At 44.3% G+C, this 23764-nt stretch overlaps 2 protein-coding genes across 6 annotated transcripts in view; one reads left to right on the plus strand and one right to left on the minus strand.

Annotated features, from left to right (window-relative positions):
• The window catches only part of LLGL2 (LLGL scribble cell polarity complex component 2), a 65379-nt gene extending 49506 nt beyond the window's left edge, over positions 1 to 15873 (plus strand). For 3 of the 5 annotated variants that reach the window (XM_033139311.1, XM_033139312.1, XM_033139310.1), the window contains exons 16-26: positions 1132 to 1270; positions 2593 to 2743; positions 2917 to 3033; positions 4642 to 4808; positions 5532 to 5793; positions 7487 to 7640; positions 8799 to 8842; positions 11730 to 11777; positions 13465 to 13507; positions 14142 to 14203; positions 15122 to 15873. In XM_033139311.1, the coding sequence (XP_032995202.1) occupies positions 1132 to 1270; positions 2593 to 2743; positions 2917 to 3033; positions 4642 to 4808; positions 5532 to 5793; positions 7487 to 7640; positions 8799 to 8842; positions 11730 to 11777; positions 13465 to 13507; positions 14142 to 14203; positions 15122 to 15129 (1195 nt within the window). In that variant the 3' untranslated portion in view covers positions 15130 to 15873. The remainder of the gene's footprint in view (positions 1 to 1131; positions 1271 to 2592; positions 2744 to 2916; positions 3034 to 4641; positions 4809 to 5531; positions 5794 to 7486; positions 7641 to 8798; positions 8843 to 11729; positions 11778 to 13464; positions 13508 to 14141; positions 14204 to 15121) is intronic. The other 2 variants (XM_033139309.1, XM_033139307.1) reach the window with 2 other exon arrangements.
• An 841-nt stretch (positions 15874 to 16714) lies between these two features.
• Positions 16715 to 17638, minus strand: LOC117039121. The gene has a single exon (XM_033136172.1). The coding sequence runs from the start codon at positions 17635 to 17637 to the stop codon at positions 16771 to 16773; it is 867 nt and encodes a 288-aa protein (XP_032992063.1). The 5' UTR covers position 17638; the 3' UTR covers positions 16715 to 16770.
• Between the last annotated feature and the right edge of the window lie 6126 nt (positions 17639 to 23764).

The raw sequence follows: 23764 nt of genomic DNA on the forward strand, positions 1-23764 counted from the left end.
CACTGTGTTAAGAAGTTGTTTAGTCTGTCCCGGATCTTCCAGAATTCAGCTTCTCTGCATGTCCTTGAGTTCTAGTGTTAAAGGAGAGAGGGAGAAAGAACTTCCTCATCCACTTTTTGTATACCAATACCATGCGTAATGTTGTATGCTTCTTTCTCTAAAGTTACAAAGCCCCACCTGTGTGGGGGCGGGTAGGCAGCAGGTACCCCAAACATACTCAGGAATTGGGGAGTTGGAGAGAACTCTGCCTTCCTCCTAGCCCCCACAAAATGCAGAGGATTACTATACTCCAAAGCAGGAAGTTGTTACCTGACCACAGCTTAGTCAACACTGTTAGGCTCAGGCAGGCGTGCTCTCTTGAAGTCCAAAGGTCTTTTCTTCCCCCTTTTGTTGCCTTGGGTACAAAGGGAGGCTGAGCCCTCCCTTCCTCCTGATCATTATGGGGAGAAGGTTTTCCCCACAAATGTTACAGGGCGGAGTAGATTTCCATGAAATTAATACTGGTGTGTCCTAGAGTGATAAAGATCATCAAAGTAATGCATTTAAAGTGCTACATAAATCCTAAATAGTATAATCCTTGTGGAATGTAAGGGCAAGGCAGTTTGAAATCTTACATGTAGCACTGTTTTTGAAAAGGAAAACAAAAACACACCATCAGATTTACTTTGAATCCTCATGGCTGTTGAGAAACACTGAAATGGATTTTACTGATGGAATACCTTTAGAGCCTTCTAGGAAAACTTTAGTAATTGCCAACATTCCACAAAAGCAAATACTGTGAACAATATAAAGTGTGCAGTTTAGAATAGTTCTGGTTTTCTGAATGCTCTCTTGCCTCGTTTGAGGACTCCAGGCAAAAAGCAGCAGCATTGTCTCGTGTTGCTTTACATCTGGGGTGGCCACCTCAGATGATGTTGGGCTCCCAAGTCCCATCAGCCATAGCCTATGGGTAGGGATTATGAGACCTGCAGTCCAACAAGCATTTGCGATGCCTGTGCACGGTATTTCAGACCTCTGTGCTGCAAAATGCAGTAGCTCTCTTACTGGGCTTCCAATGTGTGGCTGCAACTTGACCAAAAACAGTTTGGTTTAAAAAGGGAAACTGAACCAGCCCTGTTGGTTTCCTCCTAGGTGTACCCTGCATCCCAGTGACCAACTGGCCTTGGAAGGCCCTCTTTCCAGAGTGAAATCCTTAAAGAAGTCCCTCCGCCAGTCCTTCCGACGGATGCGAAGGAGCAGGGTGTCTAACAGAAAGCGACGAACTGCAGAGGTGAGGGGCTGCGCTGTCTTGGCTTCACATATTCAGCAAAGCCTTGCTCTGGTGCCACACATGACTTTAGAGCTCGCCAATCAGAAGGTCGGCAGTTCAAATCCCCGCGATGGGGTGAGCTCCCGTTGCTTGGTCGCTGCTCCTGCCAGCCTAGCAGTTCGAAAGCATGAAGTGCAAGTAGATAAATAGGTACCGCTCCGGCAAGAAGGTAAACAGCGTTTCCATGTGCTGCTCTGGTGCGCCAGAAGTGGCTTAGTCATGCTGGCCACATGACCCGGAAGCTGTACGCTGGCTCCCTCGGCCAATAAAGCAAGATGAGCGCCGCAACCCCAGAGTAGTCCGCGACTGGGCCTAATGGTCAGGGGTCCCTTTACCTTTACAGTATTGGATCTCAGCCTTGCCACTCATGGCATTGATGTGTCATATGAGGAGGAGATTCGGGTAGCTGTAGGCCGATCCTTTTGGAGCAGAATTGGGCCGGTTTCATGGAGTAAGGCGAACTTAAGTCTTCTGCCATCATAAAGAGGTGCAAAAGGATTCATTACATGGCCTTAAAGCATTCTCTTTTTCAAAAATAGTTTCTCTTCTTCAAAGCAAGCATCCCTATAAGAAATGGCTCTTTTTGGAACTGGCATGACTTCTTTTTAATAAAACCACCTGACGCCAGCTGACATGCATATTACGGTATAACAATCCCCCCCAATGTATGACGCCCTCTGTTTTTGGGGACTCCATATTGAGAAAATGGGGGGAGAGTGTATCCGTGTATAAGATAACCCACAATTTTGAACATCATTTTTTAATTAAAAAAAAAACCCTAGTCTTATACACGGAAAAGTATGGTACAGAGATAGATAGATAGATAGATAGATAGATAGATATAATATAATATCATTATAATCTCATTATCTGCCCACTTGAGAGATGCTAAATTGAATCGGGCCTTTAGTGTGGTGGCCTCTATACTTTGGAATGGTTTCCCTTACGTATTAGGCAATGTCCTCTGTTGTCTTTTTGGCACCTACTGCAGACCTTCCTCTTCTGGCCTTTAAAGCCTTTGAAGCACAGATCTTTATTTCAGTCTGTGCCTATATTGGAACTGTTTTAACTGCTGTTTGCATTGTTGGGATTGTTTCCATTTTCTGTATGGAATGGTTTTTTATCTGTTTCATGGCTATAACTGTTTTATTTGCTTTTATAAATGTATATTTTTTTCTGTTGCAACCTGCCCTGGGACCTTACGGTAAAGGGCAGGTAAGAAATCTAATAAAACAAATGAAAAGGGGTTGTTTGCTTAGTTCTCGTTTTTGTTTTGCGGGCAGGTACAAGAGGGAATTTCCAGGCATGATCATGATGCATTGCAGGAGATAGAGCTAGCTCCTGTCCAGCGGAAGATTGAAGCGCGGTCAGCAGAGGACTCTTTCACTGGCTTCGTTCGCACCTTGTATTTTGCCGACACCTTCTTAAGAGACAGTGAGTAAGACCAGCTTCTATGTGCTTGAAGAATATATTACACCCACAAAGTAATGTACATGGGTAAATAAAACCAGCAAAGTCTGGCATGGGGGTATAAGGAATGGTCTTGCTTGCTTTCCCTTGGCGATATGTGAAACTTCGGCTCATTGGCTTTGTTATCTCTGGTCCAGGTTCCCGGCACTGCCCCTCCTTGTGGGCAGGCACCAATGGGGGCACGGTCTATGCCTTCTGCCTGCGTGTTCCTCCAGTCGAGAGAAGAATGGATGAGCCTGTCCGAGCAGAGCAGGGTGAGTGAGAAGATCAGATGACTTTCGATTTAGATGAAATAGCTGCCCCCCAGATTTCGGATTGAAGGTACCTTTGTAAAATGCCCTGGTGATAAAACCACGGCGACTCCGGATGTTTCTAGACTCCAACTCCCATCATCCTCTGCCTGTTGGCCATGCTGGACCGGGGGTGATGGGAGTTGGAGTCCAACAACATCCAGAAGGCTACACTCTTCCCACAACCTGACTCTTGAGAAGCCTTAGTGCTGAATGTGGAGTAGGGTGCCAGAATCTGTGTGTGCATTCTGGAAGGGCAAAACAAGACACATTTCACTGCAGGACTGTAGTAGCCCACAGGTATGTGCCCTGATTCTTTTAGGAGCAGCATTTTTTTGGTAAATAATGTGGTGTTCTGAAGGAAACGGTCTTGTACATACACACCTACCTAGAAATGTTGTGAGCTTGGGCAACAGTTTGGACTTCATTTTAGCCTCTGTACTTTCTTGGGAAAGTCCTTAACACTCCATAAAACAAGCCCAAGTGCTGTTTGTAAATGTTTCTCTCTGGTCACAAAAATCTGGAAAATCCTCCTCCCAGATAGGATAGGTGTTTAATAGTCATCCAGTCAGACACATGAGATGGAATTCATTTACATAACCATGTCTATAGGACGGTTATCTGTATTTTCCTTACGGATCTTAGGAAAGTGGCTCAGCAGCTTCCCCTTTGGTATCATGTGCCATTAAACACAATTTAACCTCCAATACAGGGGTAGGCAAAGTCCAGAGCTGCTTTGTCTTTCACAGAAACCCACCAAGCAGAGCAAAGTGTAAAAGACATGAAGGATTAAAACACAAAACAAATAGGGCCTCTTTGAGCACATTCTCAACCTAGAAACTTGTTTTTAGTGCTGGAACTGAACTGAGCTTGTCAGTGGTGTCACAAAAAATGTCTCCTGGTTTGGTTTTCTGCATTTCGCAGTCTTATTTAACTGGAAATAGTCGTTTTGTGTTTGCTGTGAAGCAACAGGGAGCCAGGAACTCTTGTTTATCACCGCTAATCATCTAGAAACCCTGACCTTCATTTTGCCCCCCCCCCCAATACCTATACTTGCCTTCATACAGTGTAAATAGTTGCTTTTTGACTGCACCCAAATAAATAATTATGCAGTTTCTATGCAGCATCACGGCTTATATACTTCATTTCTCATTCTCCTCTAAACTCAATCACTTTTTAATGCTTTTGTATGTATTGTATTGGTATCCAACCCTTCTTCCAAGGAGCTTTGGGTAGCATATGTAGTTCCTTATTGCCACAACCACCTTTTGTGGTAGGTTAAGCTGAGAGATAGTGACAAGCTTCAAGTCAGCCGATAAGCTTCATGGCTGAGTATGAATTTAAACCTGGGTCTCCCCACTCCTAATCTGAATCTCTAACCACAATGGATTGTGTCCAGAGCTGTCATGCAACACTGGGTTCAGTCCGGTATTTCCTCTCTGCTGCCCTTTGTATGTCCAACATGGTAGCTGGGTTCTGCGAGAAGAAAGTGTGCCTTGTCGGAACAGTTTGCTTCTCTCTGGACCAAACCTCTTGCCTCATTTTGGCGTGTGCTTTCTGCTGTCTCTCTAGCCAAAGAGATCCAGCTCATGCACAGAGCTCCTGTTATCGGGATCGTTGTTCTGGATGGCCAGAGCACTCCCCTTCCAGAGCCGCTGGAAGTAGCCCATGACCTTTCCAAGAGCCCCAACATGCAAGGGAGCCACCAGCTTCTCGTGGTGTCGGAAGAACAGCTTAAGGTAACAGAATAGAGTGCTTGTGTATATGCATGCCCTTTGCCTACTGACACAGAGCAGCCAGAGAAATTATGGGGATTCATTTCCTCTTGCAGATCCTTACTGGATCTTTCTTGTTTTGGGGTGATACTCAGTTGTCACCTCTGCTGAAGGGCATGTTCAGATTTGGGGAGGTGGAAAAGCATACTATATGCTTGGAAGTTTGCAAAGATTCCTACCTTCCCTGCCACCTGAGCAGGTCATAGAGTAATGTGCATTACTAACCCTATGTCTGATACACTTTCCCTACTCCTGAATTTGATATTCTGCCCATAGATGCTTCTATAGAAAGAGGCAGAGTTGGGCTAAGGAAAAAAGACTGTTCAGGGATGTTGACTGCAAACCAGCTCTCTGCTTATTTTTATATATCCGAGGATAGATGTTTGCAAGCCGTGATAATCAGACTTGATACAACCTAGCCATGTGAGAGATGGCTTGCAAATCCCTTATGTACAGCAGTGAGCGGCAGCAAAGTTTAGCTACTCCTTCCCTTGCTGCTGTCAGAAATCCAGGCTTGTTTGCTGCTGAAGGCGGGAGAGAGACTACACAGCTCCTTTTGGGCAGCTAGACTTCAAGCATGCTGCTTTGCTGCCACACACCAGCAGGAAACTCATTACGCATTGACCAGAGATGGGATGGCTCTTGCATGAATGAAGGATTTATTACATAGCTTGTTTACGTTGGCAGGTTTTCACGTTGCCCAAAGTAAGCTCCAAACTGAAACTTAAATTGACGGCCCTGGAAGGCTGCCGGGTACGGAAGGTGACGGTGGCCAGCTTTGCCAGCTGTAAGAGTGAGCACAGTGAGAATGACCTGGCTGTTCTGACGAACCTGGGAGACATCCAGATTATTTCCCTGCCTGCACTCAAGATACAAGTGCGCTACCCCTGTATCCGCAAGGAGGATGTGAGTGGCATTGCCTCCTGTGTCTTCACCAGATATGGGCAAGGTAACAACATGGTCATCCACAGGGTACCAAGCACCATTGTGATAAGTCTTGGAAGCCTTTCTGCCTCTTGTACAAAATGGATAAATGTGGGGTGGGGGAGAGAAGGGGGGGCGTTATTTTGTCCCTCTATCCATAATACTGTGAAAGCAAGAAAGAAAAATATTAGTTGGGATAGTATTATCCGCTTATTATTAATTATAATTAAATTTGTATACCACCCTTCATCCGAAGATCCCAGGATGGCTCACAACATAAAAATACAAAATGAGAATACAAAACATAAAGAAGCCAGTAACCTCCCCTCTCTAATACATTTAAAAAGCCATAGAATGTTAATCATCCAAATGCTTGGTTGAAGAGAAACATTTTTGCTTGGTGCCTGAGGATATGTAATGAAGACGCCAGGTGAGCCTCCCGAGGGGGGGGGGGGAATTCCACAAATGGGGAGCCACCGCAGAAAAGGCCCGTTCCCATGTTGCCACTCTCTGGACCTCACGTTGAGGAAGCACATGCAAAAAGGCCTGAGATTATGTGCGCAGGGTCTGGTTCGGTTCATATACAGAGAGGCGGTCCTTGAAGTATTGCAGTCCTGAGCTTTTTAAGAAGAAGAAGAGTTTGGATTTGATATCCCGCTTTATCACTACCCTAAGGAGTCTCAAAGCGGCTAACATTCTCCTTTTCCCTTCCTCCCCCAACAACAAACACTCTGTGAGGTGAGTGGGGCTGAGAGACTTCAAAGAAGTGTGACTAGCCCAAGGTCACCCAGCAGCTGCATGTGGCGCAGCGGAGACACAAACCCGGTTCACCAGATTGCGAGTCTACCGCTCTTAACCACTACACCAGTGTTTTTCAACCACTGTTCCGCGGCACACTAGTGTGCCGCAAGATGTTGCCTGGTGTGCCGTGGGAAAAATTGAAAAATTACTTTATATATAGTCAATATAGGCACAGAGTTAAAAATTTTAACATTTTCTAATGGTGGTGTGCCTCGTGATTTTTTTCATGAAACAAGTGTGCCTTTGCCCAAAAAAGGTTGAAAAACACTGCACTACACCACACTGGCTTTGTAGGTCAAATCCAGCACTTTGAATTGGGCCTGGAAACTAATTGGCAGCCACTGCAGTCAGGCCAGGATTGGTGTTATATGCTCAAACCATCTTGCCCCAGTGAGCAACCTGGCCCCTGAATTCTGCACCAGCTGAAACTTCTGAACCATCTTCAGAGGCAGCCCTATGTGTAATGCATTGCAGTAATCTAACCTAGAGCATATTAAGTTAAAAAATGGTTTGCATAGGGGTCTGAAAAGTGTGTGTGTGAGAGAACATTGCATGAGAATCGGACAAACAGATACATACAGTATTTGGATCTTTCCATGCATAGGAGTCCCAGAGATCCAGCTGAGAAATATTAAATAGTAACATGGGATCTCTTTAAAAAGTCTGTCACAAGCAAGACTTTGGAAAGTGCTCACGCAGCTGAACCTTTGTATGTTTACTCTGAAGTTTATTCCAGGTCCCCCCCACCCCCCAATTGCCCTTGCTTCAAAATAAGTGTGTGTGGGTTTACAGCCTTAAGCTTAGTCTTGTGAGTGAGAGTAAGATTTGTAAAAATGTATTTTGGGAAACTCTTGTGGGACCCTTTCTGCATATCTGCATGTACAACTTGCAATTTCTTCATCTTTTCTCCTCTGCAGGGTTCTATCTCATCTCCCCGTCAGAGTTTGAGAGGTTTTCACTTTCCCCAAAGTGGCTGATTGAACCACGATGCTTAGTAAAAGTACCTGAAAACACGGGCAACAGCCATGTGCACAGCACACCTGGTGTGGAGAAGGCTTCAAGGATATCCAAGTATGAATGATTGTGGCATTTTTGTTTTGTGTATTGTGTGGATGATTGAAAGGGTGCAACATTCTACTTTGTATTGCTGGTTTTGTGCGTGGAATATGACACACTTCGCCATGGGAACTGCAACAAAGGAGGCCCATGGTCACTCTGGAAAGGGGTTAGGGTTGCTGTCCTGCCACCGTATGCACCTACATGATCTGACAATGCCTCTGCTCATCCCCTAATCATAGCTGTCAACTTTCCCCCTTTTTAAAGGGAAATTCCCTTATTCCGAATATGATTCCTCGCAAGAGTCAGGGATGATGGGAATTGTAGTCCCAAAACATCTGGAGGGCCACGTTTGCCTATGCCTGCCCTAATGCCATCCCAGTGTGCCGACAAGGCTTTGCTTGTCTGCCACCCACCATTCATTGTGCTTATTGGAAAGAGAAGTGGTTTTAAAAATGCTGAAGTTGTATATTGCTGGTGCTGAGATTCATCTACCACCTGTGGAATGATTCTCCACAAAACAAAGCCTTCTGAGCTGGGTAAAACATACAGTTCCTAGGCTATCTAATCATTTTGTGTGCGCACTAGGTGCGGATGGTGAAAAGGTAGAAGCAAAAGATGTCAGAACTGGTACAGGTCAATTCTAGCTAATCAGCTAACCACCTCTTAGTTGCCATAAGAGGATACGCCTCTGCCTAGACTGCTGATGGGGGTTCACATGAAGGAATATATATCTCCCTATCGGTCTATCCCTAGGTGTAGAAAATCAATCAGTTGTTTTATTTGTATGATACGTTTCCAAAGCTAAAGCCATGCTCAAGGCAGAATACAACATGTACGAAATGTACAAGCATAACAAAAGTAGTCTTAAAGGAAAAAAATCAAAAGGTTCTTGTTGTTTTGCTTACTCTTCTTCTTGATACATTAGTTTTCAATATGCAGGGGAATTTTATGAGCATTCAGTCATGTGAACCCCCACACAAATTTTGAAGTGACTTAAAAGCTGAAGGTTTTTTAAGAGGTAGCATGTACCTGTCAAAGAAGTGCAATGTAAACCAAGGGTGCATGACTTTTTCTGTGTGCCTGTGATAATTGCATCTGACTTGCAATGTGTAGGGGGTTAGAATTGGTTTATGATCTTCTCTAATTGACTCTTCTTTCTATCTTCTGCAGTAGCAAGGAATCGGGATGGAGTGCTGGTGATCCGGGTGCAGATGGTAAGAAAAATGTGAATGTACAGAGAGAAATTGCTGGTCCAGTGCTGCTTGCTTAGTAATGTAACATAACATCCAGTTTGGATTACTCCAGTAGTGCAGTACAGGAAACAGCCCATGAAGGCAGGTCAGAAACTCAGATTGGCTTAGGATCTAGCTCAAAGGCTGTTGACTCGTTTCAATAGGAGGGATAATGTATTAAGAGCTTCATGGACTACCAGCTTGTTTCTGGACACAATACTAAGTGCTGGTTGTGACTTGTAAAGCTCTCATGTCCCATGCCAACCTACAAAGTTAAGTTCTTCAATTGGAGGCCCAGTCTTCTGAGAGTTTCTGCTTGTTTCCTTTTCAAGCTAGGGAACTTTAAAAAATGGGAGAAGGCATTCTGTGCCACAGGAGCATAGGTTGGTGGAAGTATATTTGGTACAGCTGCTTGTATGTTGGCTTCAAATTGTAAAATAGGCTCTTAAAGGAAAGACTAGATCAGTGTTTTTCAACCTTTTTTGGGCAAAGGCACACTTGTTTCATGAAAAAAATCACGAGGCACACCACCATTAGAAAATGTTAAAAAAATTAACTCTGTGCCTATATTGACTATATATAACAGTGATGGCGAACCTTTTTGAGCCCGAGTGCCCAAACTGCAGCGGAAAACCAACTTTTTTATTTCAAAGTGCCAACACTGCAATTAAACCTGAATATCAAGGTTTTTAGTTAGATAAAGCCAAATACCCGTAAGATTTGCCACATTTTGAGAGGGTTTTCCAAGCAAAGTGAGGTTTGCTATAGAGGACAGGATTCTAAACAAATAAATGCTTACATTAAGGCTTTAGTTTTGTTTAATTTGCTGCAAGACTTGGCATTGAACCTCAGCTAAAAATGCACACACCCCAACCTCCTAAATAAACATCGGACACCTCATTTATTTTTATTTTTAAAAGAGAGAACAGTCCACCCCTTCTGGATGTGCGTATGTGTCTGGCTGCTGGCTTTACGCAGCAGCACCAGATCCCGGCGGAATCCGCCCCGCGCTTTCCTTCTGGCCTTTTCGCTGCTAACTTTTTCCAACTAAGTTTAGCTTTTGGATCAAGCGGAGGAGCTGCGGAGGGGGTTTTTTCTCACAAGGAAGGCACCGTGGCTTGGGTTAGGAAAGGCGCAGAGGCATGGGCATTTATTTATTTTTTGCTTCTGGTGGGGAGCTTCCCCCCTGCCCCTCGCTGGGTATGCCCATGTGCGCCAACAACCCTGTGGGAAGGAGGTTGCTGCGCTCCTGCGCAAGGAAGGCATTGCAGAGCGGGTGGAGAGAAAAAGAGGGACCGCACGCGAAGAGCAGTCCCAGAGAAGAGAATTGGAGACAAGGAGAGAGAGAGAGAGAATACTTGGAAGGATGGGGGGAGCCTGCAAACACTGGGGATATCTCGTGCAGGGAAGGCAGTCGGCTGAAGAAAGGATGCGGAAGCTGACAAGGCTGTAGGAAAGAGCAGACGAGAGATCCGGCAGCCAGCGGGGTGGGGAGCAGAGAGAGAGAAAGAAAAGCGTTGCAATGCGAGCGAGCCTGCAATTGGAAAGGGAGAGACGCTGTTTCTTTGGACAGGGACGGAGCGCGTTCCCCGCCGATGAGACCGCAGTGAGGAAAGTGTGCAACAAGCAGCGCAAGTTTCGGAGGAGTTTCGGGGGGGGGGGGCATAATTAAAATGCAGCACACAATCTCTTGATTTCCACCAGTCGACTTATTTACCTATTTACTAAAGGAAGCCCAGGGGGGAAACGCAATGCAATGATTTGCAATGCATTGTTGATGGGGCGGCTTGCTAGGGTCTTAGCGAGACTTTTCTTCGCGCCATCCCAAACACCGCTCGGATGGAAGTGGAGGTGGCCGCCTACTCCTCCAATGCACCGACCCTGTGTGCACATGTTTGAGTAAAGAGTTCCACATTTGCCTCCTTCCATCCTTCCTTCCACCCGAACATGCATAGCACTGCCGTTTTACTTAGGGATGGAATCGCCGGCGGGGCCGCGCGGCTCCCCCCCCCCCCCCGCTCGCAGCGCTCAAAGACGGGGCTGGGCGGCCGCCTCGCAGCCCGCCCGGGACCAGCATGGGCGGCACAGGCGACGCTTCCTTAACCTTTTTTAAAAGGGCTTCCCCCTCACCCTCGCCCGCCGCTGCCATTACCTCGTCGTCGTCGCCTCGCGTCGAATCCTCGCCAGCAGCAGCAGCAGGCAAACACCACTGGGACAGGCGCCAAGGAGGGAAACTGCTGCTGTCTGCTGCTGCGCCTGCGCTGGCAGAAACGAGGCACGACGCATGAGCACAGCAGCACAGCAGCAGCGCCCTCAGCCTCCGGAGGCCGCCGGCCAGCTGGAGAAGTGGACGGGCGCAGGCGGGCCACGGGCGCGGTGCAGCGCAGCACGGCGGCGCCCCCCATTTCCCCACCCCTGGCGTGCCGGCAGAGAGAGCTCTGCGTGCCACGGGTTCGCCATCACTGATATATAAAGTAATTTTTCAATTTTTCCCACGGCACACCAGGCAACATCTCGCGGCACACTAGTGTGCCGCGGAACAGTGGTTGAAAAACACTGGACTAGATCATGATCTTCATCACTCAGAGGAGTAATAGATTGTCAGAATCGGGTTAACTTGGCATTTTAAGAACTTCAGAAGGTGGATATGCCAAACATGTCTTCAACTATGTTTTACCCGGAGTAGAACCACTGAAATGAATGGCCCTAAGTTAGTCATGTCTATTTATTTTAATGGCTCTACTCTGAGCAGAACGTACAATGAATACAACCCACTAGATCTAATGTATTTGGGGGGGGGGGTAGCTTTGTGAGTTTCTTTGTATCGTGGGAATTGGCCGCCTTAACATTTGTCTGATTTGCCTTTCAGAGAGGACACATGGCAGATTGATGGAGCATGCCCTGCTCAATGATGAGAGTGAGACAGACATAATTTCTTTTGTGCTATAGGGGTGGTGGGATGGGCATTCTGTGGGAATTGGCTTGAGCCACTTTATTCACTTGCTTCTGGTTGTTGATAATTGCTCTTTGGTGCTTAGCACATCAGTATCCAGCAGACATTCAGAGTTCTGTGGCTATTGCACTGTGAGGACCTGATCTACACATTGGGCAAATGGATATCCCAACATCATGTCCACATCTGTAAAATGGGAATAAATTGTGACCTATCTCGCATGATTTTTCGTGAGGGTAAACACAAAGCTTTCAGAAGCATTTTGCCATTTTAAAACTGATACATTTAATAGTGAGTAAACTTGCTATACTGACATACGTTGTTGGGTGCTTCCAGAGCTGGCAGCTCCCAATCATTGCTGTTCTGCTTTAGGGTGGAAGTGGGATAGCAGATTTCTAAACACTCTGTAGCCAAGTGGTCAGTCCCTCTTTCCCCAAGTGTTGGAGAGGAGCAATTTTCATTGGGATGTTTGTATGTATGGGAAGAGTTAAATAGCCCCCACCCCTGCTGCAATTTGGGGTGGGGAAGGGAGATAATGACCAGAATAGTAGCTTAATAGCAGCTATATTGACTATAAATAGGTTGGAATTGGGGGAAAGGAAGTAGAAGCCTAATGGAAAAAAAATGTGAAAGGGGATGTTTCAATCACAGTATCATGCCAATGCCGTGTAAAAAGTGACTGAACAAAATGTGGTTATTCCACAGTAAATGTCTGGTGTGGAAGCAGCCACCGTTTCAGTTTTTAATTCAGCCATGAGTGTAGGGTCTGTGGAGAAATTGCCCCAAATGGAGATACCAGAAATGCTATTATTTGTGTACATGGTTGCCAAAAGAAGCATCCTACGCATATTGGCTTCAGCTGGGGTGAAACATTTTGTGCACATCTGCTACTATGCACAGGTTTCCTTTTTGACATGGCACTACAAATGCTGGCATCCAACTTTAAAGTGTTTGGCGAAATTATGGATTTAAAGGGGGGGAAAACCTAAACTTGAGACCTAAGCAACCTTGAGAAATACAAAGTATGCACATCCTTTTCTCTTTTGAATGCTAGCTGCAAGCTTTTATGCCGCATAATATTCTTTCTATGTTTGGTGTCCTTCTTGGCACATTGGTTGTGAGACGCTGGCAACTGTTTAGCGCAACAGGATTTAAATATATTCAGTTACCCTGAATGTAAACAAAGTTATTGCCCAACTTTTAATCAACTATATTCCCGGCATAGATCTGTTATATTAGACAGTAAGTTGAACACAGCAACATCAGCTAGATTGTCATCCTTCCTTAAGGATAAAATCTGAATGTCACGGCAGCTCTGTAGGAATGGTTAAAGTTTGTTTATTAATGGTACTTATCAGCTGCCCAGTAGCAAAGTTATCTGGACAGCTTAATAGCAATGAAAGCATTAAAATATAAACCGCAATAAGCTAAAATAAAATGAATTCCTCATGAAAATTCCAGCAACAGAGAAGGAAATCAATAATTAAAACATCTACCTTTTAAAAGTCCTGTCAGCTCAATCTTTGGAAGATGGACTTAAAAAACAACAACTGTTCCAACAGTGGAAGTAGAACTGCTTCTTGAATACTAGTAGGGATTGAAGAATATATGCACTTATTTCACATGAATGTTTTTTCCCCTCCCTTTTCAGAAGTTCTAAAAGAGATCCAAAGCACTCTGGAGGGTGGAAAAGGGTGAGTGTCCATGGTTTCTTTTAGAACTTGGGAAGTTAAACTGTTCTGTCCTTGTGATAGAAGGGAAGTGACATAGTGAACATCTGAGAACATGTATTTAGCAACCCTGAAACCTGGTGCTGTGTTCCTCAATGGCTTCCTTCACATTCTCAAATATTTAACCTTCTATTAAGTCTGCTGCCAACATTGAACATATTTTGTACTTCTCTGTGCATTCTGATATGAGGGTTGTTGTTGTTTTACTTTCTAATTAAGATCTTTTCACCCAACTTGAGTTACCCACTATCCCAATCTTGTGAATAGCTCAGGGCAGACTTAAGTCTTTCATTTTTAGAACTTGTTGACCAGGAAGGAGATACAGGTCTAAAAAACATAGTCAGCTGGTGTCGAAGAGGAGGGTGTGTGAATTGGGTCCCATGGATTTACTTCCTGGCACTGGGGAGGCAATTCTTCTTTTGCAAAAGGAGAACCAGTGGAATACTGGCTGTCACATATGACTTACATTTAGGATTTGACGGGGGGATGGAAGTGGGAGAGAAAGTGCCTCTATAGGCATATGGAGATTTTGGTGTTGAGAACCAGAATGGTACAAGTTGTCTGTCACAGTTTCCATATGGTGATTTTGTCTTTGCAGGAGTTATAGTGACAAAAATTCAAGGAGAATTCAAGTAGGACACAGACTAAGCAATGGAGGAGGTATGTGGGTATATATGTGGGTATTATATTTATGTAGCTTCCTTATGCAAAAACTGGTGTCTTACGAACCATGAACAGAAAACTTGAAGCTTCTGTTCATGGTTTGTAACAGATCAGTTTTTCATTTTGTCTGAATATGGGAAACAGTAGCTTCCACAAATAATTTGTTTAACAAACAGAGATTTTGCTGGGCTGGGCCTCCTTTGCTGTCTTCATTTTTATGTCTCTCCCATTCCAATTCACCACTGCAAAAAAGTACTTGACAAAAAGGAGGAAGTAACTTCTCACTTTTCTCCCAGTCTCTGCAGTTTTCATCCTTAAAGGTAGACTGCAGCTGGGAACCTGGCCAGAGTTCACTCTATAAACCAACATTACTTAAAGCAGAACTTGATGGCCCCCAACTTGGGCAGCGTGTAGACTGTTCCTCTGCCAGCTCCCACCAATGATGTAGAGCAGGAGATAGGGACATTGCAGAAATTATATGCAACCGTCAAAGGTTGCTGAATGCCTTGCTTTTGTGAGACTGGCATTTTCCAAACATTAGTTTGCGTCCAATTACAGTGGTACCTCGGTTTAAGAAGTTAATTTGTTCTGGAGGTCCATTCTTAACCTGAGGTACCACTTTAACTAATGGAGCCTCCTGCTGCCGCTGCGCCATTTCTGTTCTCATCCTGAAGCAAAGTTCTTAACCCGAGGTACTATTTCTGGGTTAGCGGAGTCTGTAACCTGAAGCATCTGGAACCTGAGGTACCACTGTATATATTTGAGTCCTACCAGGCTGGGACACACACACACACACTCTTCATCAAAAACATACCCATGTGGTTTCACAAAAGTGCAATATGCATTAGACAATGCACAATAAAGCAACAGCCTCTTCAGGTTGTGTAAAATAATTCTGCCCTTTTCTCTTCTTAGCAGAATGATTGTGCTCCTGCAGTGTCTCTGTGATGTCTGACGTTTGGAAAGAGTGCCATAACACTACTGACTACAGGCCCACCGTCCGCTGGAAGAGACATCCACTGACCATGGCCTTGAATTCAATTGCAGGGCTGAGTCTTGCCTGGCCACTCACCTTGCTTGTCATCCTCTTCACTGTGCCTCACCTGAAGCCCTCACTTTCTCTTTGAGCTGCCAGCCTTGCACTGAGGCTGGAATGATTCCCTTGGCCTGTTTCCCTCCATGCCTCTGGATATGTTTTTGCAATTCAATTGTTTGCACAATTTCTTTTTTTAAAAAAAAATCTACTGGGATGGGTTTTAAATTATAAATATTACTGCCTTGGGTGCAGAGATTTTTTTAAAAAATAAATACTGTTACCTCTGACTTAAGATTATTTTTTTGTACATTTTTTTTTAATCATACTGGGTGTTTGTTCAATAGATATATTTTAGAAGAGTTCTTTTTTAAAAAAAATCTTGAATGAAATAATATATGTCACTTTAGATTCCTGTGGCTGCTGTAACTTTTTCTCTCCTTCAAATGAGGAAATTGCAAGGTTTTTTTCTGTCATGTTACTGTTAAGTAGTTTTGCAGACTCAGGTAGATTCTTATTTTTGTAGCTGATCAGATCTGGAAAAAATTAATCAAATTTAACTTGATTTGTGTGTGGACACTACATTGAACTGTTGTGAAATAAACCCGTACTTTTAACATGCTTTTTAATTTGACCAAGAAACTCTCTGTTGCCTCATTTTGATGCCCTCTGAAATGTTTAACAGCCTTGCAACTGCAGCACGGGAAGTGACCCTCTTCACTTAGATGCCTGTGGTGCTTTCCATGGTCACATGAAACTTGCTCTATAAGCCACGAGTTCCCCACATTCTGTGAAAGGCAGACAAATCTCACCTGGAAGGGGATATTATAGACCACTCAGCCTTTCAGCGTAATTGCCTAATGCCTTTCTAGGGGATTTTACCAATTTTCTCAATCTAGTCCAGGTTACTGGACCAAAGGCAGAATCCCAACTGTATCCTAACCTTCCAAAGGTAACAGATCATATTAATTCAGGTTTGATTCTATGCACCAATCAACAAACACAGTGTAACACCCAGAAAATGAAGTGTGTGATAATGACAAAAATAATCCTTACAAACCATCTGCTTTGCTACAGGGCATGGTAAAAAATGCCTTGTAATCAAATGGATCTTATTTTTTAAAAAAATATTCCTCCATATATGAAGAATTATAATAACTGATAAAGGGGCTTTTATATAGTACTGCTAGGGAGATTAGAGCTAGGTTTAGATTGTGCAGGCAGGGGACTAAGAAAATCTATCAGTTCCCATTTTGTAAAAATGGGAATAGCAGAACGAACCACCAAGAACTTGCCCTTTAGTATGTGTGGAGCGGCGAAAATGACGAAAAGGCACCAGGTAGTAAATATACAAACGTTAAAAAGAGTTTATTTGAAAAGTACAAAATTAACTTACTTTATTAAATACCTCAGTTAGGGACTATGCTAAAAATATATATACATACATAAGGGGAAGGAAAATCCTCCCGAATTAAAAAACCCTGTGTACTGGCTGCTCCTAATACACTGCCAATTATTGCAGCATGTGTCCCTAGAAGAAGCCTTGGGTATACCTTTTCTTTGGCGGAAGGTGGCCGTTTTGAGAAGAGTCCACAGACCGTTTGGTCGCCACCGTGAGCTCAGACAGGGGAGCACTTCTCTTCAGGCTCAGCTTCCTGTGTTGTGTGTATCTCATCCTGGTGATTCTTCTGGCACCCTGTTGGCAGGAAGCAGCTTCTGTGGCCCTGGGAGGTATCCGACACTCTGGCTGTGGGTGAAGCTGCCCAGCCCTCCTAGAAGATCCTTGCCGTCTCTGCCCGACAATGAAACTTCGATAGAACCCTTCCACCTGTGGAAGGTCTGCCGGATTAGTCATCTCTATGGTATCGAGCAGGTGGCTGTACTCCAGGGGGACAGGACGACTTTGGCACTCTTGCAGTGGGGGCGAGTCCTGCCTCTTCAGCACCTCCACGTGCATCTTGCGGTTAGGTGGAAGCAGCCGTGGCCTCTTCCTCTCTGCAGACTTAAGCAGCAAATCTGAAGCGCAGATATGCAGGAATTCCTCTTTGGGATTGGCTTCCGGATCCAAGGAGCTGCTTGCCAGCTCTTGGGCCACATGGTGCAAGTCTCTTTGCCGGGGGCACTGTGCCGTTGTCCAGCTACTTGCGTACAATTGTGCCTGAGGGGGAGGCACCACCATCAGGTAGTAAATGGTGTGTGACAAGGATGTGTCCTTTGTCCAATTCTCCTGGCTTGGAGCACAAACTGGTGACCCTGACACTTGAGACGACACAGTGGGGTGTGTCTGAGGTTTCAGTTTCTTATACCATGCTTGAAGAAACTTCTCCCTGCTGGATTTGGGCCCTCCTACGTCACTTGGGCACATGGATTTCTCCCCTTGAATGGCTGCCATTTCCATGTAAGGATCTGAGATTTCAAAGAGCGAGACGGAATAAAAAAAAAAAAATTAGTGAAAGAACTTTCTGACGTGCAATTTAATAAGCGGTGATAAAATGGAGTGCTTCTTCCCCCCTTTTGGGTCTCTAATTGACCTGCGAGGAATAGCTGTAGTGTTGCTAGGCAACCACACACATTCTAGATCTCACCAATCTCAAACAAGCTTCTTGGCCTAAGCCATCACAGCAATAGCAGTTGGGACAAGAGGAATCAGGCTTCCCGATGTCATAAGCACTCTGATGTCAGTAACTTGGACAGTTACTCACAACTGTTCACAAACTCACACTGTACTATTTATGTGACCTGACCACTTGCCAAAGCTCCAGCTGGCAAGTCTTGACTACCGAGTGTTAGTGATGGCTGGAGGTGTGGCCAATGAGGTCACAGGGGCATGACCAGTTCTTCTGGTTTACCCATCCTGCCTTTGCAAAGATTCTGTGGACACTTAAGCATTGTAGTTGTACAAATACTTAGCACCTAACTAAACTGATAATTGTCTTACAGGAATGCAAAACCTCCATACTTATCACAAACCCTACAGTTCCAGTAACACAAAAGTGTTGAAAAGTTGCAACACACACAAACGGAAGACACCCACCATTTACCCATTCACAAAAATAAGTGGAAAATAGATATTACAAAGACACACACTGTCCACCATTGATCTCAACAAATACTAATTTAAAAACAAGCTGCTCAAACTAGTAACCACACACATTCTTCCTGGATAGCTATGAAGAATGTGTTTTGAGGTGCGGCTTTCAAGAAAACTGTTCTGAGCAGGGTGGATAGAAATAAATGGTTTATTTATTTATTTTTTAAAAAACGATTTTTAAAATAAAATACTTTTGGAGGAAACCTCTTTCTAAAGATAGTTTTCTATTTAACTTACATTATAGTCCAAAGGCTATTCATCAGGAAATAAGGATTTGTTTTAAGTTTTTCATATGTGCTAAAACTCAGTCAATAAGTTTTTTTAAATCATTTAACCACATCAGATAACAAACATGGATATATATGCTATGTTATTTTAGTTAAATAAATTGTTATTAAGGAAATGATTATCTTTCTCCTTCCAATAAAGTACAGCAGAAAAGTTGTCCAAATATAAACAATAATTTCATAATTACCTGTCTTGGTTATACTATTAGAAATACAAAATCAGTAATTTTTGATATAACTAAAAACTACTCTGATTTATTATTCCAAAAATGAAACCTTCACCTGGTTGTAAATACAGTGGTACCTCGGGTTAAGTACGCTTCAGGTTAAGAACGGACCTCCGCAACGAATTAAGTACTTAACCCGAGGTACCACTGTATTAAGATTACAGTATACCAGCAAGAATGAGTCTTTCTGTAAAAAAAAAAAATGATTTAAATCAAGCCTTGTTGACTAGTGATTTAAATCAAATCCACCCTGCTTCTGAGCATGCTTGGACTGCCTTTCAAGGCAACCTTACTAGGCCAGTACTGATAATGCTGGTCAACCCTCACAACAAATGATGGCGCAGTAGCCTTCTCTGCAGGGGATGGAGAAGAGGCAGTTCCCCTTTAATTCCAATATCAGTCACGTGGGGACTTTTTAAAAACTCAGCTACACTTTTGGATTAGTGGTTGCTGAGTGCTGCAGAGACCTGATTGGCCAGAGAACGAACTAACTTCCTTTCTTTCCAATTTATACACCACGATTGGGGGGGGGGGAGAGAGATAGAGAGAATCAACACAGTTTATAGAAAGAGTAAGAATAAAATTATCAGTAAAAAGTTAACAGTGTTTGAAGAGCTTCTCTGAGTTAAAATGAAAGTACAAAATGTGTCTGGGACAGGAAAGGTAGTGGTTTTGAGATTGGGGAGGGATTCATTTTTTTTAAACATTGCTTGCCATTCTTCTCAGGAGGGAGGGCTGTGCCGCAGTGACCAGCCTCCACTGCCCAATGTGTGTTTACAGTAGCAATACTGTTTCTGAATGCATAGTTTTATCTGGCGCCAACAGCTTTCATAAGAGAAGAGAGTATTGTAAAATAATGGGTATGCACCACTTCTGTTTACAGTTACTAGGTAAGTCTCCCCCCCCCCCCCAAAAAAAGAACTCAAGAAGAAACCCATTGCAAGTTTTCCAAACTCATTTTGGATAAGATGACCTCCCATTACCATGGGAAGATGCTTTATTGCTAGAATAAGCATTAAATATTTCCGCTGCTTGTCACATCCCCTTGTCTGTGTGCCACGTTACATTATGCCCCAGGCTGAAGAGGATCTGATTTGATACCCTTGCATTGTGCTGTTGTTAGATTTGGCCCTGGCGGTTGTAATCCTATCTGTGCTTATTTGGGAGTAATTCAATTGGCTCTGCTTCTCAGGACCACAGCAATTCCCGTTTCCTGCAATCTTGTCCTATGAAGTGTGCGCGTTTACCTATGACACTGTGCCAGCCCCCTTTCACACTTATTTGCACGGATGTTCTTGATGCAGATATAGGAGGGAGAAGAGAGCCCAACCGAGCCACTCGAACAGCAGCGCTGCAGGCTTGTGTCTTCTAATTACATCAGTGAAGAAGTGTTGTAGGCAAATGACTCCTCTAGTAGCAGAGCATTGCAGCTTAATGTGCAACATGAGCTCCTAACCCGCAGGCAAAACAACACTTCAGCTGAGCTGGCCGGCCCTATGACCTTGGCTGTGTTGTGGGTGGGAGGAAAAGAGGGAGAGACATGGCTCTCATTACAACAGGATTACTCCCTTGAACCTTACAGAGCAGCTGACAATTAGGCAACAAAGAGCAAGTGAAATATTTAACGGAGGACTTTTTCCAACCCGTGTTGCTTAATTGGTTTGGTTTTCTTTCCCTGGACATGAATATTTTATCATCCCACCTCAGGTTTCCTTTGAGGAACAAGTGACTAGAACCTTCTTTCTTTCTTTTAAAGAGTAGCATTGTTACCCTAAAGCTGTAGACAGCTGCAGGAATTTTGTGGGGGGGGGGGGTTGGGGGAGGGGAGGGCAGGCATGTTTCTCATAAATATGGGAGGAATAGTGCCTGAACATTTTGTCAGGTGTCTCACGTCCTACAGATGCTAGAATCATAGGATTGTAGAGTTGGAAGCGACCACCAGGGTCATCCAGTCCAACCAACTGCAATGCAGGAATCTTTTCCCCAACATGGGACTCGAACCCACAACCCTGAGAGTAAGACTTCATGCTCTACCGACTGAGCTACCAAAGATACTCCTTTCTTTTTCCTTTTAAATGAAAGCTGGGAATCTGGTGATTATGCCATCCCCAATGGATGGCCATGCCTGAACCTGAGAAGTAAATCCATTCTGAGTGATGAGGCTCCTGTGCCTTTTAACTGTACAGCAAGCATAAATTCAACAGAAGGGGGAAGTCATGTGTTTTGAATGTGCACTAAACTTATGGCGTGGATTTTTCCCCTAAACACCCCCCCCCCCGGAGCCTCCTTTTGTATAACTGCATCTTGATGGTAGAAGTAACAAACAAAGCTTTCTCCGCTCCTAATAACACCAGTCAGAGGTAAGGAAGGAGGGGGCAGAGAACACAACTGGTTTTAATAACTCTGAGAGGCATTAAAACACTCTGCTTATATTCAGAGGCACTCTTTCTAGCAGTGTTTGAAACTCCCATTGCTCTAGACATGTTTTGCGACAGGGAATTTCATTAATGCAAGCAGTTTTTGAGCTCTGGGCGCAGTACTGCGCCTAAGATTTCAGATTAAAACTGACACTGCTGGAAGAAAAGGAGGACCTTTTTCTGACTCTCCACTTCCAGCCACTCTCTGAAGAATATTAGGGGGGTGGGCAGGGGAAGTATGGCTTTTTTTTTGCACTTCAACTTCCATCAGCCCCACAAGTGCAGCCAATGGCCAAGGATGGTGAGAGTAGTAGTTTAGCAATATCTGCAGGGCCAAATATCCCCTCCACCTGTTCTGGAGGCAGCCTGAAGGAAGTACAGATTAAGGCAGTCATAAAATGTATATGACAAGCAGGCACACAATTTTAAAATGTTTACGGAGAAGGAAAATTATGATGAATGTAAGAAAATTGTTCTTCTAGTTGATGGAGACCAGTGAGCAAGGGGACCCAGGGAAGACTGCTGATTTCTTGCAACAAGACTGCTTCCAAATAATTGCCTGCTTGTTTCTTTTGGGGGCGGGGCTCTACTTTTCCTGGGCTGCTGAGGATACACTGATGCTTGTTTCCATCCCCATTGCCCCAAAAATTGGGCCTGACATTTTGAGTAATATTTTCTAGCTAGGACACTGTTCAACACTGATCTTAAACTTTATCATTTACTTATTTACGACCTGCCCTTCATCCTAAAGTCCCAGGGTGGATCACAGAATTAAAAACAATATTAAAAGTCAATTTAAAACATCTTATATGTTTAACAGAATTTACAGCTGTTAAGTTTTATTTAGATAAGTATCCCTCATCATTTAAATCTAGCCTAGGGTTGGGGAGTTTTAGAAAATTCATTGGGCATGTTTTAGCGGATTTTGTCGATATGGATGTTTGCATAAGGTACGTATCACACTCAGTGGGTAGCATGGGCCTAGCGGGCAGGGGGGCAGCTGCCTCCCCCCCCCATCAAGTAAAACAATAGAAATAACTAACTGAACAATCGTGTCGGTTCTGCCCCCCCCAAACAAATATGCTGGCTACATCCATGGTGGATAGCTTTGGAAAAGTCAACTTTTCCTCCTAGAAAGGGCCGGATTTAGGTTTGATGAGGCCCTAAGCTACTGAAGTTAATGGGGCTCTTTATATGGCCAGCTGTCCTTTGTCAACAAATATGTTGAATATATGCTATATGGTAATTTATGGACCTAACACTTATCTAAAGCCATTTGCACATGTTGCCATGCAACCAGTCCATGCAGAATGTCGGCACCCTATATATACAGAAATTAGCAAACCAGTGATATTTTAGGGAGCAGACTACCACGCGGGGCCCATTATTTAAATTATTTAAATCATAGGAGCCTGCACAACATTTTGGAAATGTACATCCAGTTTTTCTTCCCTTTAAATTTTTTGGCAGCCCCCAATAGAGTGGGACCCTAGGCTATAGCTTGAAATCCGGCACTGCTCCTAGCCTCAGATTCCTTATCTGTAAAAAGATAAACCACAGCGACATGAACCTGCCCTTACACACCCAGGACCCTACTGTGTGTCGCTGTTAGAAAAAGTCCTAGAGCTGCGTGGGTTTTACAAAGGTTCCAGGATTTCCTTTTAACATACCACTGTCCGAAAACTGAAGCTGAGAAACCTTGGTTGATGGGATTCGACTGGCTCAAGGTCATCCCAGTAGCTTCAAGGTTAAACATAGCTTTGAACAGCTGCTGGCCTCTTTGGAAAACCCCTCATTAGACGAGAAGCGCGAGATGCTGCTCAACCCCCCCCTTTCCCCCCTATGTCCACGCGCTCTTTTTGCAGGTGGGTTCCAGGCACTGCACTGGAGAAAGCGAGAAGGCCCTGTGGAAACCCCCAGCCCCCCCCCCCCGTCCCTTCAGACCTCTGTTTGAATTGTATTGAGAAAACGGTGGAGGGTTAATCATATCTACCGATGTTGTGCCTTGGTAAACGAAAGCAAATGCCCAACTCCATTCGGGCGCCGTGGCAATGCTGCCACGTTTGCTTTAGGGTGGAGTGGGGGGGGGTTCTTTTTTCCTTTTTTGTAGTGTGTGGTTGGGCCCAGTTTAAACTCGTCTTTTTTATTCGTGTTTTAGTTTAGGTTTTATGGGTTTGTTTGTTTTTAATGGTAGGAATAAAATATCGGTAGGACCTGGAATCCAGGCCTCTCCGAAGGCCTCTCGAGACGGAAAGTTTGAAACGAAGCGGAGCCAATTTTATCTGAAGGCAGCACGGACGAGGCGCGAAACCCCCAATAAGGGGTGTGTGTGTGTGTGGAACAACCCAAAATTTTGCTAAGCAGCTCTCCTACACAGCCCCACAACCAGCGTGGATGGGGAAGCTCACACCTCCAAACGGGTTAGAAAAGCGGCGACCTTGAAAGCCGCCCCTTACTATGACGGCGGCGGCATAAAGCCGTTCTAGTTCCTGCTCGATTAGCT

The sequence above is a fragment of the Lacerta agilis genome, chromosome 2 (assembly GCF_009819535.1).
Source record: "Lacerta agilis isolate rLacAgi1 chromosome 2, rLacAgi1.pri, whole genome shotgun sequence".
In the NCBI taxonomy this organism is placed as follows: domain Eukaryota; kingdom Metazoa; phylum Chordata; class Lepidosauria; order Squamata; family Lacertidae; genus Lacerta; species Lacerta agilis.

What these genes read in the sequence shown, in the direction of transcription:
- LOC117039121 (XM_033136172.1), bottom strand. Translation starts at nt 17,637, where the DNA reads ATGGAAATGGCAGCCATTCAAGGGGAGAAATCCATGTGCCCAAGTGAC.